Source organism: Pelophylax lessonae (assembly GCF_965119305.1).
Source record: "Pelophylax lessonae genome assembly, chromosome: 4".
In the NCBI taxonomy this organism is placed as follows: Eukaryota; Metazoa; Chordata; class Amphibia; order Anura; family Ranidae; genus Pelophylax; species Pelophylax lessonae.
Window position 1 is genome coordinate 264,480,457 of NC_138771.1, and position 13,367 is coordinate 264,493,823.

A 13,367-nucleotide genomic window follows, 5' to 3' on the forward strand; every position below is an offset into this window, starting at 1 on the left:
CTCCCCCCCCCCCCAGGCTGCCACAATTGGCACCTTTTGGGGGGGGGGGGGGAGTGAGTACTTGTTTTTTTAAAGGTACCCATCCCCACTTCCAGAAGTTCTGCCCTCCTCCTCCTTCCCCCGCCACTGGGCTATTCAAAAAGCACAAAGACTTCATTGCTGGTTTCCCTTACAAGGAATGGCGGCGGCAGCAGCAACACCCAAGAGCCGATTAAAAAACATCTGGGGTGCCGACATCACGGGATCCCTGGACAGGTAAGTGTCCTAATATTAAAAGACAGCAGCTACCGTATTTGACTTTTAATTTTTGGTGGGGGGGGGGGGGCTGGAGCTCTGCTTTAAAGCTGCTTCAATTTTTTGATATGCAGTACTAGGGACATAATGTCCCATCTCTGGCAGGCTCCTTCATAGTGTAGAAATCTTCTTCCCACCGCTGCCGGGTCCACCCCACAGCACTGATCTTCTAGCACTGTGGAGGGTTAACATCAGCCACTGCAAGTGTGAAAAAGTTACACAGCTCACCTGCCTCCTCCATTCGTAGAAGTTGTCCTATTCTTTCCCAGAATTCAAAGCATTCTGTGAATGGAGTAGGTGCAGATGAATGACAGGATCCGCCTCCTCCAATGACAAAACTTCATATTCTGGCTAAGAATTCTTATATACCTTATCCTTATAATCCCCTAATAACATGGAGCTGTTGATCATAGAGTATATCTTTACTAAATTTGTATTAGCTACAGTTTATGAACTTCTGAAAAGTTGCTTACTTTTACAAGAAAGTTGCTTATCTTGCCTCATAACCCTTTGGCCCCTTTGGACTTACAAATAGGAGATCAAAATTCTGCTGGAGGAATTCAAGATTTTTCTTTGCAAGATTAATTGGAATGGTCAAATAGTCCTGCATACAACCTCCAGCTGATCTATGGTACATTACAATTAGCTGGAAGTACAATCATCAATATATACATACATACCCATGTGCACTTTCTTCATGTACTCAATCAACGATACTTTGTTATCTTTCCAATACTTCTCCAGTGTGGAATCATTTGGATATTTACAGCATGAGACCTCAAGAGTAATTTCAAAACATTGGCTATAGATGTAGTTGTAATCTTGCATGCCACCTGTATTCATAAAGGACATAGTTCAGATATGTACAACTTGTATTATAAATATATATTGTATATAAATGATGCAAAAGGACATTTTGGGTTAAAAGGGAAAAACACAGCTTTTACGAAAAAACTGTCACTATAAATACTGGAAGGACATCTTTGAAGTTTCTCATCTTTCTCATACTAAACAAGTCACAGATCTATCATTAACCTTGTTGTTATTCATCAGCGGGATTTAAAGAGGTAAGGTCATCTACAGTATATATATATATATATATATATATATATATATATTTATAAAAGAGGTCTGGAGTGTAAGGTCTCGTACACATGATCAAATTATCAGATGAATTTTCGTCCGTGTTTTTGTTGAATGCTAGTCTCATGTGGAAAGTGAAGAGGTTACTTTCATATGAAAATTCTCGTACCACAGAATTCAACTTCAGAAGTGATGTCATGTGTTGAATTGTTTTGTATGTGTTCTTTCGTTTCCAAGCATGTGTAGTCTTAAAGCGGAGTTCCGGGCACAGAAAAAAATTTTCAGTGAACATACCCCCGGGACAGTCAGGGCTAGTACATTCCACAATGGCTAGCCTCTGATCTGTCCCGGTTCGCACTTACCTGCCAGAAGAAATACTCACTTATAAAACTTCTTCCACAGCGTCGCCATCTCTCTTGTGGGCAGCTGAAGCCGGCGCGATCCTCTTCTGCGTCTTCTTCCGCGTCCTCTTCTCCCAGAATGCGCCTGCACCGGCCCCTCTCGTCACTTCCGGTGCGGCGCCGCATTCCTCCACAGCTTCTGGGCATGCCCAGAAGCTGTTTAGCAGGGTATGTGGCGTCGCCCCGGAAGTGACGAGAGGGGCCGGTGTCGTCGCATTGATTCCTGGGAGTGATGACGTTCAGCTCCCAGGAATCAGTGCAAGCCACGAAGTGACGGCGGAGCCGCGGCGCAGAGGGAGGAAGTGAAGAATAGGTGAGTATATTCGATCTCCAATTACAAGGTGAGTAAAAAAAAAAAAACACCTAACTATCCAATTCCTTTTCAGGTGAATGGGAACAAGCGGACGGGCACAAAAAAAAAAGATTGATTTTGTGCCCGGAACTCCGCTTTAAGCCCCGTACACACGTACCGATTGTCGGCCGCAAATATTCGGCCGCCGACCGATCAGCCGATTTTAGGCTTGTTAGTATGATTCTTCCGACAGCCGACAGCGCATTTTTGGCCGAACAGAATCTGTCATGCAGGCATTAAAATTTTTGTAGGCCGACAACAGAACGGCCGATTGTGTGTCAGTCAGTACAGATTTCGGCCGACAATCAGCAGATTTGCAAGACTGGGCATGCTCAGAGAAGAAAAAAGACACAGAAAGTTAACCATCACATGACATCACTTCTGCAGTCGGCTGTTGTTGGCCGACAAAATTCGTGTGCAGTCTTTTGCACTTTTCAGCGGACAGGACAGCCCTGGACAAAAGATGGCCGATCGGTACGTGTGTACGGGGCTTTACTCTTACGATTTTTTTTCGGACAAAAACTGTACTAATGAAACGAAAATTGGACGTTGTGTTCATAAAAATTTTATAGCCTGCACATCCAGTTTTTGACGTCCGAAAATTCGTAATCGGCTGTTGAAAGCACCATACCAACGATCCGAAAATCGTCAGGTTGTTCGTCGGACAAAATTTTACTTCCGATTTTCTTATTGTGTGTATGGGCCTTAAATGTGACTCATTTCTTTGCCTCTGGACCAGAAATCTGACAATGGCGGGAATGCAGTTGAGTGAGTTCTTCAGAGTTCAAAGACTTTGCATAGTCCTAATGTTAAGGATTCTCTTTGAAGCTTGTGCACACAGGTAGATGCAGCTTGTGTTTAAGTTGATTTTAAACTCCTTCTGAGCTGAACCTGGCCTACTTTTGCATTGCTATTGACTTGCATGGTCAGCAGTTCAGGTGCAAACGAATGGTGGCATGCAAAAGCAGTTACAGCTGCTGCAGTGCTCTTAACATTAACAAGAATTATGTTGCACATCGGAGCGCGTTGCATTAAAGCATCCCTTTCATGAATGGTCTGCCAATGCACCACATCAGACCAACAAACAGACCTGCAGAAAGTTTGGTCAGCACATTACATTACAACATGCTGAAATGCAGGTCCATTAGGGTGCCATTCATTCAATTGCAAAGCACCAACATACATACATGTTACTGCAGCATACTAGTGAATGAGGCCTTCTTCTAGAAGCAGCAATACTTGGAGGAAAATATGCTTAATGAAAAAGACGAATACCCACCTACATGCTGCAGGCCTAGGGTTGCCACCTCATCCTTTTAAACCAGGACACACATTAATTACACAGGTTCTGTGGCTGATTAGGGTGGTAATTAAACTCACTTAGTGCCTTATGTGCATTATATTTGCCTCAGAACCTGTATAATTAACAAGTGTCCTGGTTTAAAGGGATGAGGTGGCAACCGTAGCTGCAGCATCAGTGTGACAGTGCAGCTGTCCCATGCCGGCTCCAGGACTGAGAAATGAGTGATCAAATGACTGTTAATTGCTCAGCTCTCAATCTGCTATGAATGGCTCGTGACTGCCAGTACTGCTCTCTGCTCTGCTACTCGAGCATGCAATGAAGCACCAGGCAGGGAAGGGGATGGGTGCGGCTGTCTCTCAGATGCACGCTGAAAGGTAGAACCACCTGTGAATCGGGCAGCTGGGTGGTTCCTGACAATATTGTCAGGATTCTTCCCAAGCCTGGGGCAGCATTGCTCCCATCAGCTAAAAGCAGGCATTAGCTTGTCATCAGCTGACTCTGGGTCACAGAAAAACAACAGTAAATGTGCTCCTGTGACCCTAAAGATAAATACAGCTAAGGCCATTCTTCTCTTTTACATTTATTCATTCTTAAAAATCAGTAAACGAGCTTGGAAACAAAAAAAAAAAAAAACAACAAAACCTCTTTACTGTGGAGTAATTCTTCCTCAAAGATCATGGCAATGACTTTAAAGTTGCCTTTTGGGCACCTGGTGTTTAACAATATTTTGATAGAAAGTAGCAGGAAAAGAGCTAAGACTTCTGTTGTGAACTTTGAAGATGAATTTCTCCATATTGCCTATAGCTTTAGTGCTAAAAGGAAAGAATGTCCTAAAGTGCTTTTGTCTGTTTGGAATATGTAAAAACCTTGGTATATATAGCCTGGACACTGTTTCAGCAAGCAAATAAATAGGAAAAAAATATACAAAAATTAAACTAAAGCTAAAGGACTAAAAAAAGAAAACATTTTTAAACACTTGAGTCCTAGGCACCATTTTATAATAGCACAGAGACAGAGCTATTTGTCCCAGTGCTGTTTTAAAATGCAGTTGAGAAAAAGTGACTTCTTTGAGGCTTTGCTGGGGTTCATATTGATAGCAGATAATCTGGATGACGTTTGAATTCTCTGTGCAGATATGCAGGAAATGCTCACATAAGTGAACACAACATCATACAAATAAAAAGTTACTAATGTGCCAATTTGTGCCCTCATCATCCTGACTCAATCTTATCTTAATGTTATTCTAACAAATTACACAAACCATGTTTTTCCCCTCAGTGTGTCACAATGCAGCAAAATGGGAATGAATTGTTCCTAAAGAAAAATACATGTTAACTTTTGATACGTTATTTAAAAATCACACTTAATTCACAGATGTTGATTATATTTTGGGGTAATTATATGGGGGTGTGCACATTCAATAAACATTGCATTGACAAAAATTACAGCAAAATTATTTTTATTTTTTTTATTTTTTTAAATTTATTCCCAATAAAAAGCAAGAGACTATATATATATATATATATATATATATATATATATATATATATATATATATATATATATATATATATATATATATATCCATATTATCTAGCAAATTAACTTCTATCTGTCCTGAAAAAAAATAATTTGTAATTAGTTATGCTGGACCTGAAAATCTAAAACACTTTATTTTCTGTATGGAACTATTGTTTCATGACATCCCAGATATATCCTCTTCTCTAACTAGATTGATACACACTATTTGCATCGCAGTAATGTGGACGGTGGCCTTTCAATGGAAAAATCAGGAAATCCCTTATCCAATGGTACTCAACAGAATAGAAGAGATTCTATCTCAAAAAAGGCTTTTGACAAAAAATGGACCCCATGGTATTTATATAAATGTTCCTTAGTCACTTAAATACATATCCCAAAAGATGATACAATAATTACATGCGTCATTTATTTGGGTCAATATGTCAATTACCCTCTAAACCCTTTAGACCTACTCAACCTGGTGTTGTATCTCCCATCTAATCGTGGGAGCAGATGACATTAACTTATTCTACTTTCTATAAATATTTGAGATACTTTGAGATATTCATCTTTTGAGAGTTGTCTTTTTGTTTCTTATTGTTATTGTTTATAAAACTGACAAAAAAAATAAAAATAGGTATATATAGATTATCTTTTTCTTCACAACAAATCTAGTTTTTGAGATATATACTTTTCTATTGTTATTGCATTGATGTATGGAAGTTTGTAATATGTACATGTGCACTTTATATATGTGAACAACCTTTGTATGACGTATTTTTGCAATAAACGTTTTTAAACAAAAAAAAAATGTTTTTTTTTTTTTTTTTTGGGCTGGGGTAGCCAAAATAAATAAAGTGGCTAATGTAATGCTCAGGAATAAACAAATAACAGAAAGGCTTTTAAAGAACCTACCTCTCACAGGATACCATGAGTAGCCATTGGTGATACCACCTGAAAAATCCGATGAATAACACATGTTGTTTGTGGATATCGTGGCGTCATTTTGGGCATATGTTTGAGCGAGATACTCCAAAAAATCATTATCTGGAGGTGCTGTGAGATTAGAATAATACAGTCAAACATATTTAGCAATCAATGAAATATGCATATCACAATGCTTGTGTGGGTTTCCTATGGGTATGCTGGTTTCCTCCCACACAGAGAATTTCTAGTAGGTTACCTGTTTGCTGTCTAAATAGTTGGTACTATACAAGTACCAATAATAACTAAAAATATCACGCCTTTTTTAACTATATCTTTGTCTTTTTATTAATTCTATATACACATTTTATTACACATATTTGTTCTTAATAAAGTTAATTTTAAATATCCTTGTAATATAAATTGGATCCACCAGATGGCAGCACGATCTAACATGATGATAACAATAGCCTTTAATATGCATCCCATAATAAGCCTGCACGTCCCATCTGTTTCCAATACTGAGCAACTATTGGCAGATGTGCATTGAGGCAACCTATAGGCCGTTGGGATGACTATGGCTATATTAGGACAGTGAGGTCGACTGACGGGCACCGCTCCCCGTAGACGTCCTATGACGAAACGTACGTCGGGCGGAAACCCACGTCACTTCCGGTCCGCAGCTCGCCGATGCTTGGAACGCTGTAGTTTTTCCCCGGCGCAGACTGCCAGTATCTGAGAAGATCTGCTGCATCAATTTCAAGCGTGAGTCGATACTATTGCCTTGTATACTTGCTCTCTACTTGTCACACTAAGGATCTTTTATTTTTCCCTTTACACCCAGATGGGATCTTTCTGGTCCTGTGGGACCACCAACAGGCAGGTTTGAGAATTACTTAGTTCCTGTTATCTGGCTTATACACTTCTGTGTGTCCCAGGGTAAGTGTGACCCCCAGTGTCCAGACCGACATATTACATGAGCATTTAACAAAAGGATATACAAATGGCATTTTTATAGTATTTATGACTAATTCACAACTACCTCATTCAGCATTTTATAGTGGCAATTGTAACCACTAACTTTGTATACATACCTAGTTTTTTTTACTTCACTTCAAACACCATATATTTAATAACTTTTTTCTATTTTTTATTTATTTATTTATTGGATTTATTATCTATTCATTTACAAGATTAATTATAATTGTCACATTTTGCACTATTTTGTATGCACTAAGCACTTTTTCCTCTTTTACTCACATCGTTGCACATGTGGTAGGTAGCGCCGATTTCCAACCCTTCACCCCCACATTACATTCCTGCCCCTAAGCTTCTTAGAGGTCGGTTGGTGGCTGCAACCTTTTATATTTTCACTGCCTGGCTGTTCTTATTCATAGCGCTGGTTCTACACCCCCCATTTAAAAATATCACCCTGACCAGCTGTACTATATACATATATATATATATATATATATATATATATATATATATATACACACAGTGGGTACGGAAAGTATTCAGACCCCCTTAAATTTTTCACTCTTTGTTATATTGCAGCCATTTGCTAAAATCATTTAGGTTCATTCTTCTTCCTCATGAATGTACACATAGCACCCCATACTGACAGAAAAACACAGAATTGTTGACATTGTTGCAGATTTATTAAAAAAGAAAAACTGAAATATCACATGGTCCTAAGTATTCAGACCCTTTGCTCAGTATTTAGTAGAAGCCCCCTTTTGATCTAATACAGCCAGGAGTCTTTTTGGGAAAGATGCAACAAGTCTTTCACACCTGGATTTGGGGATCCTCTGCCATTCCTCTTTGCAGATCCTCTCCGGTTCTGTCAGGTTGGATGGTAAACGTTGGTGGACAGCCATTTTTAGGTCTCTCCAGAGATGCTCAATTGGGTTTAAGTCAGGGCTCTGGCTGGGCCATTCAAGAACAGTCACGGAGTTGTTGTGAAGCCACTCCTTCGTTATTTTAGCTGTGTGCTTAGGGTCATTGTCTTGTTGGAAGGTAAACCTTCGGCCAGTCTGAGGTCCAGAGCACTCTGGAGAAGGTTTTTGTCCAGGATATCCCTGTACTTGGCCGCATTCATCTTTCCCTCGATTGCAACCAGTCGTCCTGTCCCTGCAGCTGAAAAACACCCCCACAGCATGATGCTGCCACCACCATGCTTCACTGTTGGGACTGTATTGGACAGGTGATGAGCAGTGCCTGGTTTTCTCCACACATACCGCTTAGAATTAAGGCCAAAAAGTTCTATTTTGGTCTCATCAGACCAGAGAATCTTATTTCTCACCATCTTGGAGTCCTTCAGGTTTTTTTTTAGCAAACTCCATGTGGGCTTTCATGTGTCTTACACTGAGGAGAGGCTTCCGTCGGGCCACTCTGCCATAAAGCCCCGACTGGTGGAGGGCTGCAGTGATGGTTGACTTTCTACAACTTTCTCCCATCTCCTGACTGCATCTCTGGAGCTCAGCCACAGTGATCTTTGGGTTCTTCTTTACCTCTCTCACCAAGGCTCTTCTCCCCCGATAGCTCAGTTTGGCCGGACGGCCAGCTCTAGGAAGGGTTCTGGTCATCCCAAACGTCTTCCATTTGAGGATTATGGAGGCCACTGTGCTCTTAGGAACCTTAAGTGCAGCAGAAATCTTTTTGTAACCTTGGCCAGATCTGTGCCTTGCCACAATTCTGTCTCTGAGCTCTTCAGGCAGTTCCTTTGACCTCATGATTCTCATTTGCTCTGACATGCATTGTGATCTGGAAGGTCTTATATAGACAGGTGTGTGGCTTTCCTAATCAAGTCCAATCAGTATAATCAAACACAGCTGGACTCAAATGAAGGTGTAGAACCATCTCAAGGATGATCAGAAGAAATGGAAAGCACCTGAGTTAAATATATGAGTGTCAAAGCAAAGGGTCTGAATACTTAGGACCATGTGATATTTCAGTTTTTCTTTTTTAATAAATCTGCAACAATGTCAACAATTCTGTGTTTTTCTGTCAGTATGGGGTGCTATGTGTACATTCATGAGGAAGAAGAATGAACCTAAATGATTTTAGCAAATGGCTGCAATATAACAAAGAGTGAAAAATTTAAGGGGGTCTAAATACTTTCCGTACCCACTGTATATACTTATTATGTACGTATCATATATATATATATATATATATATATATATATATATATATATATATATATACACACACACACACACACACACACACACACACACACATACAGTAAAGGGCCCAATTAGCCGTTTTCCCTCCCCAGTGTCATGTGACTCGTTAGTGTTACAAGGTCTCAGGTGTGAAGAGGATGGGGAGCAGGTGTGTGAAATTTGGTGGCGCTCTCACTCTCTCATATTGGTCACTGGAACCTCATGGCAAAGAACTCTCTCAGGATCTGAAAATAAGAATTGTTGCTCTACATAAAGATGGCGTAGGCTTTAAGAAGATTGCCAAGACCCCGAAACTGAGCTGCAGCATAGTGGCCAAGACCATACAGCCATTTAACCGGACAGGTTTGTCAGGGTTATTGGGTACATTAAATAAAAGAAAAATTGAATTTTGGCATAGTCATATATAGATATTCTATTTTACATAGAAATGAAGCAGTGACATCCATTTTTGTCAGGTTACTAAAAGTTTAATTATCCTTTAACAGAAAAGTGCCTGTTCAGGAAATTCTTAAACAGGTTTTACCCCAGACATGCTGTGTTGACCTAAGGTAATAAATAAATAGTCTGTTGACTTTCTTTAAGATAAGGTCTAAGACACTATTCCAAGGTATCTTATCTGTATGTGGAACTAAAAACCTTAGTCAGTATTTTCTATGCTTAAACCCATTTAAAATAAGATTTAAAGATATATATTATAATCTTATATGTAAAGGAATATTAACACTGAAATATATATATAACTAGCATACATAGATATGTAGAAGACCGTTATATATTATAATTGTTTCATATTTTGCTAACTTCTAACTTTACTGATTTTGATGACTCATCTCTGGATGTCAAGACAGGCTTCAGTAAACATTTGTAAATTGTAAGATGTAGAAAGCATCATAAAATTTTGTTTGACCTTGCTAGACTCCAGAAGGTCTGGATTGTAAGCTATTGGTCAATATAAGGTTCGAAGTTTATTTGAAGATAAATAATGCTGCTATATTGCTACAAACTGAACCTAAAGAGCAATGCAAGAGTGCCATTTTTGCTGACTGCTTCTAATTGAAGTCTTAGGTTAAAAAGTAAAATCCAATATATTTTAAATAAGATATATTAAATATTAGAATGGTGTTATCAAGATTAATTCCTTATTTAGATACATGATGGATATTTAATGGACATGTAATAGATGAGAGCATGGTTACATTTTATGTTGTTTTATAATAGTCTTAAATGGAGAAATCGTTATTTAATTTTAATATACTGGTTGACCAAGTGGTGTCACCCTATGACATCACCAGTTAATGAATAAGATGTTCCAACCAATAGGGATCATGTTACTCCCTCTGGGTTTAACTTATGGTAATTTTAATAGTCCTTTGTTCTATACCATATAAAAGCCCAGATGAGAGAGACACAGGAGACATGACATTTGCCCAATATACATCACACATACAACATACACACTACTACAGCTATGAATAGACTCATCTACACAGACTCCATTTCGCTCCACCATGTATCTGAACCTTTGAGGGACGCCAAACGAAACTCCTACCTAATTGGCCACCATCTTGGAAATGCAGCCATCTTAAGGAACCTGGTAACTACCATTCTAAGCTAGCGGCCATTTTAAATATGGTAAATATGCCTTGCTAATTATGTGATTATTATTCAATATTGTTTATGTACTTCCTTAAATGTTTTACATTTCATATTTAAAGGGTAACAAAAGTACAATCCCAGCCGTATAAACCATATGTAGATTTTTCTCTAAAGAGATGATTTTTGTTTTTATAACATTTTTATTAATATCAGATTAAGCGCATTATTTGCGATTTTACGTTTTCCGTTTTGCATGGCTTATTCTCACTTCATCTGCAGTGGAATGACTTTCAGCCGTGTGATTCGCAGACAATTGTGGTCTGATTATATGGAATATTCATTTATGGTTTCTACTACATCTGGGAAAAACGTAATCTTGCTTTATTTTCACTTTCATTATTGAGCTACACATCACATTGTAGTTATTGTTTGAAGTTTGTATTTTTGTGAAGTTATATCTTTTTGTGTCATCTCAAGCTTGATCATTTATCGTGATTACATGTCTCGTGAATAAAACTTTTATATATTCCATACTGTAGACTTGTTTTCACTAAGATTGGTATATGCTTTTAAAAAGAAATTAATCAATAAAAAGAATTCGCTATACATTGATTTATGGACATAAGTGAAGATTCTCCTTCCTCATAGATCTTTGCTTATTATTAACCATAAATAGACAATGTTATATTCAGAGCAGTATAAACATTCTGACATAATGGAGGCACAGCGAGATATTATTAATTTATTATTAATTCTGACAGGTTCATCTCAGAACAGGCCTCGCATGGTCGACCAAAGAAGTCAAGTGCACATGCTCAGCGTCATATCCAGAGGTTGTCTTTGGGAAATAGATGTATGAGTGCTGCCAGCATTGCTGCAGAGGTTGAAGGGGGGGGGGGTCAGCCTGTCAGTGCTCAGACCATACTCTGCACACTGCATCAAATTGGTCTGCATGGCTGTTGTCCCAGAAGGAAACCTCTTCTAAAGATGATGCACAAGAAAGCCAGTGAACAGTTTGCTGAAGACAAGGAGACTGAGGACATGGATTACTGGAACCATATCCTGTGCTCTGATGAGACCAAGAAAAATGTATTTGGTTCAGATGGTGTCAAGCATGTGTGGCGGCAACCAGGTGAGGAGTACAAAGACGTGTGTCTTGCCTACAGTCAAGCATGGTGTTGGGAGTGTCATGGTCTGGGGCTGCATGAGTGCTGCTGGCACTGGGGAGCTACTGTTCATTGAGTGAACCATGAATGCCAACATGTACTGTGACATACTGAAGCAGAGCATGATACCCTGCCTTCGGAGACTGGGCTGCAGGGCAGTATTCCAACATGATAACGACCCCAAACACACCTCCAAGATGACCACTGCCTTGTTAAAGAAGCTGAGGGTAAATATGATGGACTGGCTAAGCATGTTTCCAGACCTAAACCCTATTGAGCATCTGTGGGGCATCCTCAAACGGAAGGTGGAGGAGTGCAAGGTGTCTAACATCCACCAGCTCTGTGATGTCATCATGGAGGAGTGGAAGAGGACTCCAGTGGCTACCTGTGAAGCTCTGGTGAACTCCATGCCCAAGAAGGTTAAGGTAGTGCTGGAAAACAATGGTGGCCACACAAAATATTGACACTTTGGGCCCAATTTGGACATTTTCACGTGAGGGGTTTACTCATTTTTGTTGCCATTGGTTTAGACATTAATGGCTGTGTGTTGAGATATTTTGAGAGGACAGCTAATTTAAACTGATATACAAGCTATACACTCACTACTTTGCATTGTAGCAAAGTGTAATTTCTTCAGGTTTGTCACATGAAAAGATTTAATAAAATATTTATAAATATGGTGGGGGGGTGTACTCACTTTTGTGAGATATTGTGTGTATATATATATATATATATATATATATATATATATATATATAAAATAACATTAAAACAGGATCCAAGACACTTGAGACTAAGATCAGTACAGTGGGTGGGATTGGGAATGGCCACAGATTCACATTGTGGGCAGGATGGTGTTCCCATGCCACAAGATTACCAGCAAAAAGTGGAATTTTGTAGGAAGGTGGCACTGTACATGCCAGTTATAGTTACATAGTTGGTAAGGTTGAAAAAAAAAAAGACACCAGTCCATCCAGTTCAACTTATGGTGTGTGTGTGGGTGTATGTGTTTATGTCAAGAGTACATTGTACTGTATATCCCTGTATGTTGTGCTCGTTAAGGTACCCATCAAATAGTTTTTTAAAACTATCGAAGCTCCCTGATACCACTGCTTGTGGAAGAAAAATCCACATCCTTACCGCTCTGACAGTAGAACCTCTACGCAGTTTAATCACTTGTCGACCATGTAACATACATTTACTGCGGCAGGCTCTATTGCGCAAAATCACGTACCTGTTTTTCATTTCATGCAATAGCCTCTAGGTGGCGTGCATGCACTGTTGCAGACCCGATTGCGCACTGATTGGAGAGAGGGGGAGCCAGTCAGATGTCCGCCGGCCACCCACGATTGTTTCCAAGAGAAGCAGAACGGCGGTCTGCCTAAGTAAACAAGGCAGATCACCATTCTAACAGGGGAGGAGTTCTTGTGTCTCTGATAAGCAGGAACACAGATCTCTGTCTTCCTCCAGTGAGAGCAACCCCCCTACATTTAGCAAGCACCCACTAGGGACACATTTACCCCTTTGATAACCCCT

At 39.5% G+C, this 13,367-nt stretch overlaps 1 protein-coding gene across 2 annotated transcripts in view; it reads right to left on the reverse strand.

Moving 5' to 3' along the window:
* The window catches only part of CPM (carboxypeptidase M), a 224,544-nt gene that overhangs the window by 88,227 nt on the left and 122,950 nt on the right, over positions 1–13,367 (reverse strand). For both annotated transcript variants that reach the window (XR_014225138.1, XM_082253363.1), the window contains exons 6-7: positions 5,870–6,010; positions 975–1,127 (exon numbers count right to left, since the gene is read on the reverse strand). Coding sequence is in view for 1 of the 2 variants with exons in the window: in XM_082253363.1 (XP_082109489.1) it covers positions 975–1,127; positions 5,870–6,010 (294 nt within the window). In the remaining variant the exon portion in view is untranslated. The remainder of the gene's footprint in view (positions 1–974; positions 1,128–5,869; positions 6,011–13,367) is intronic.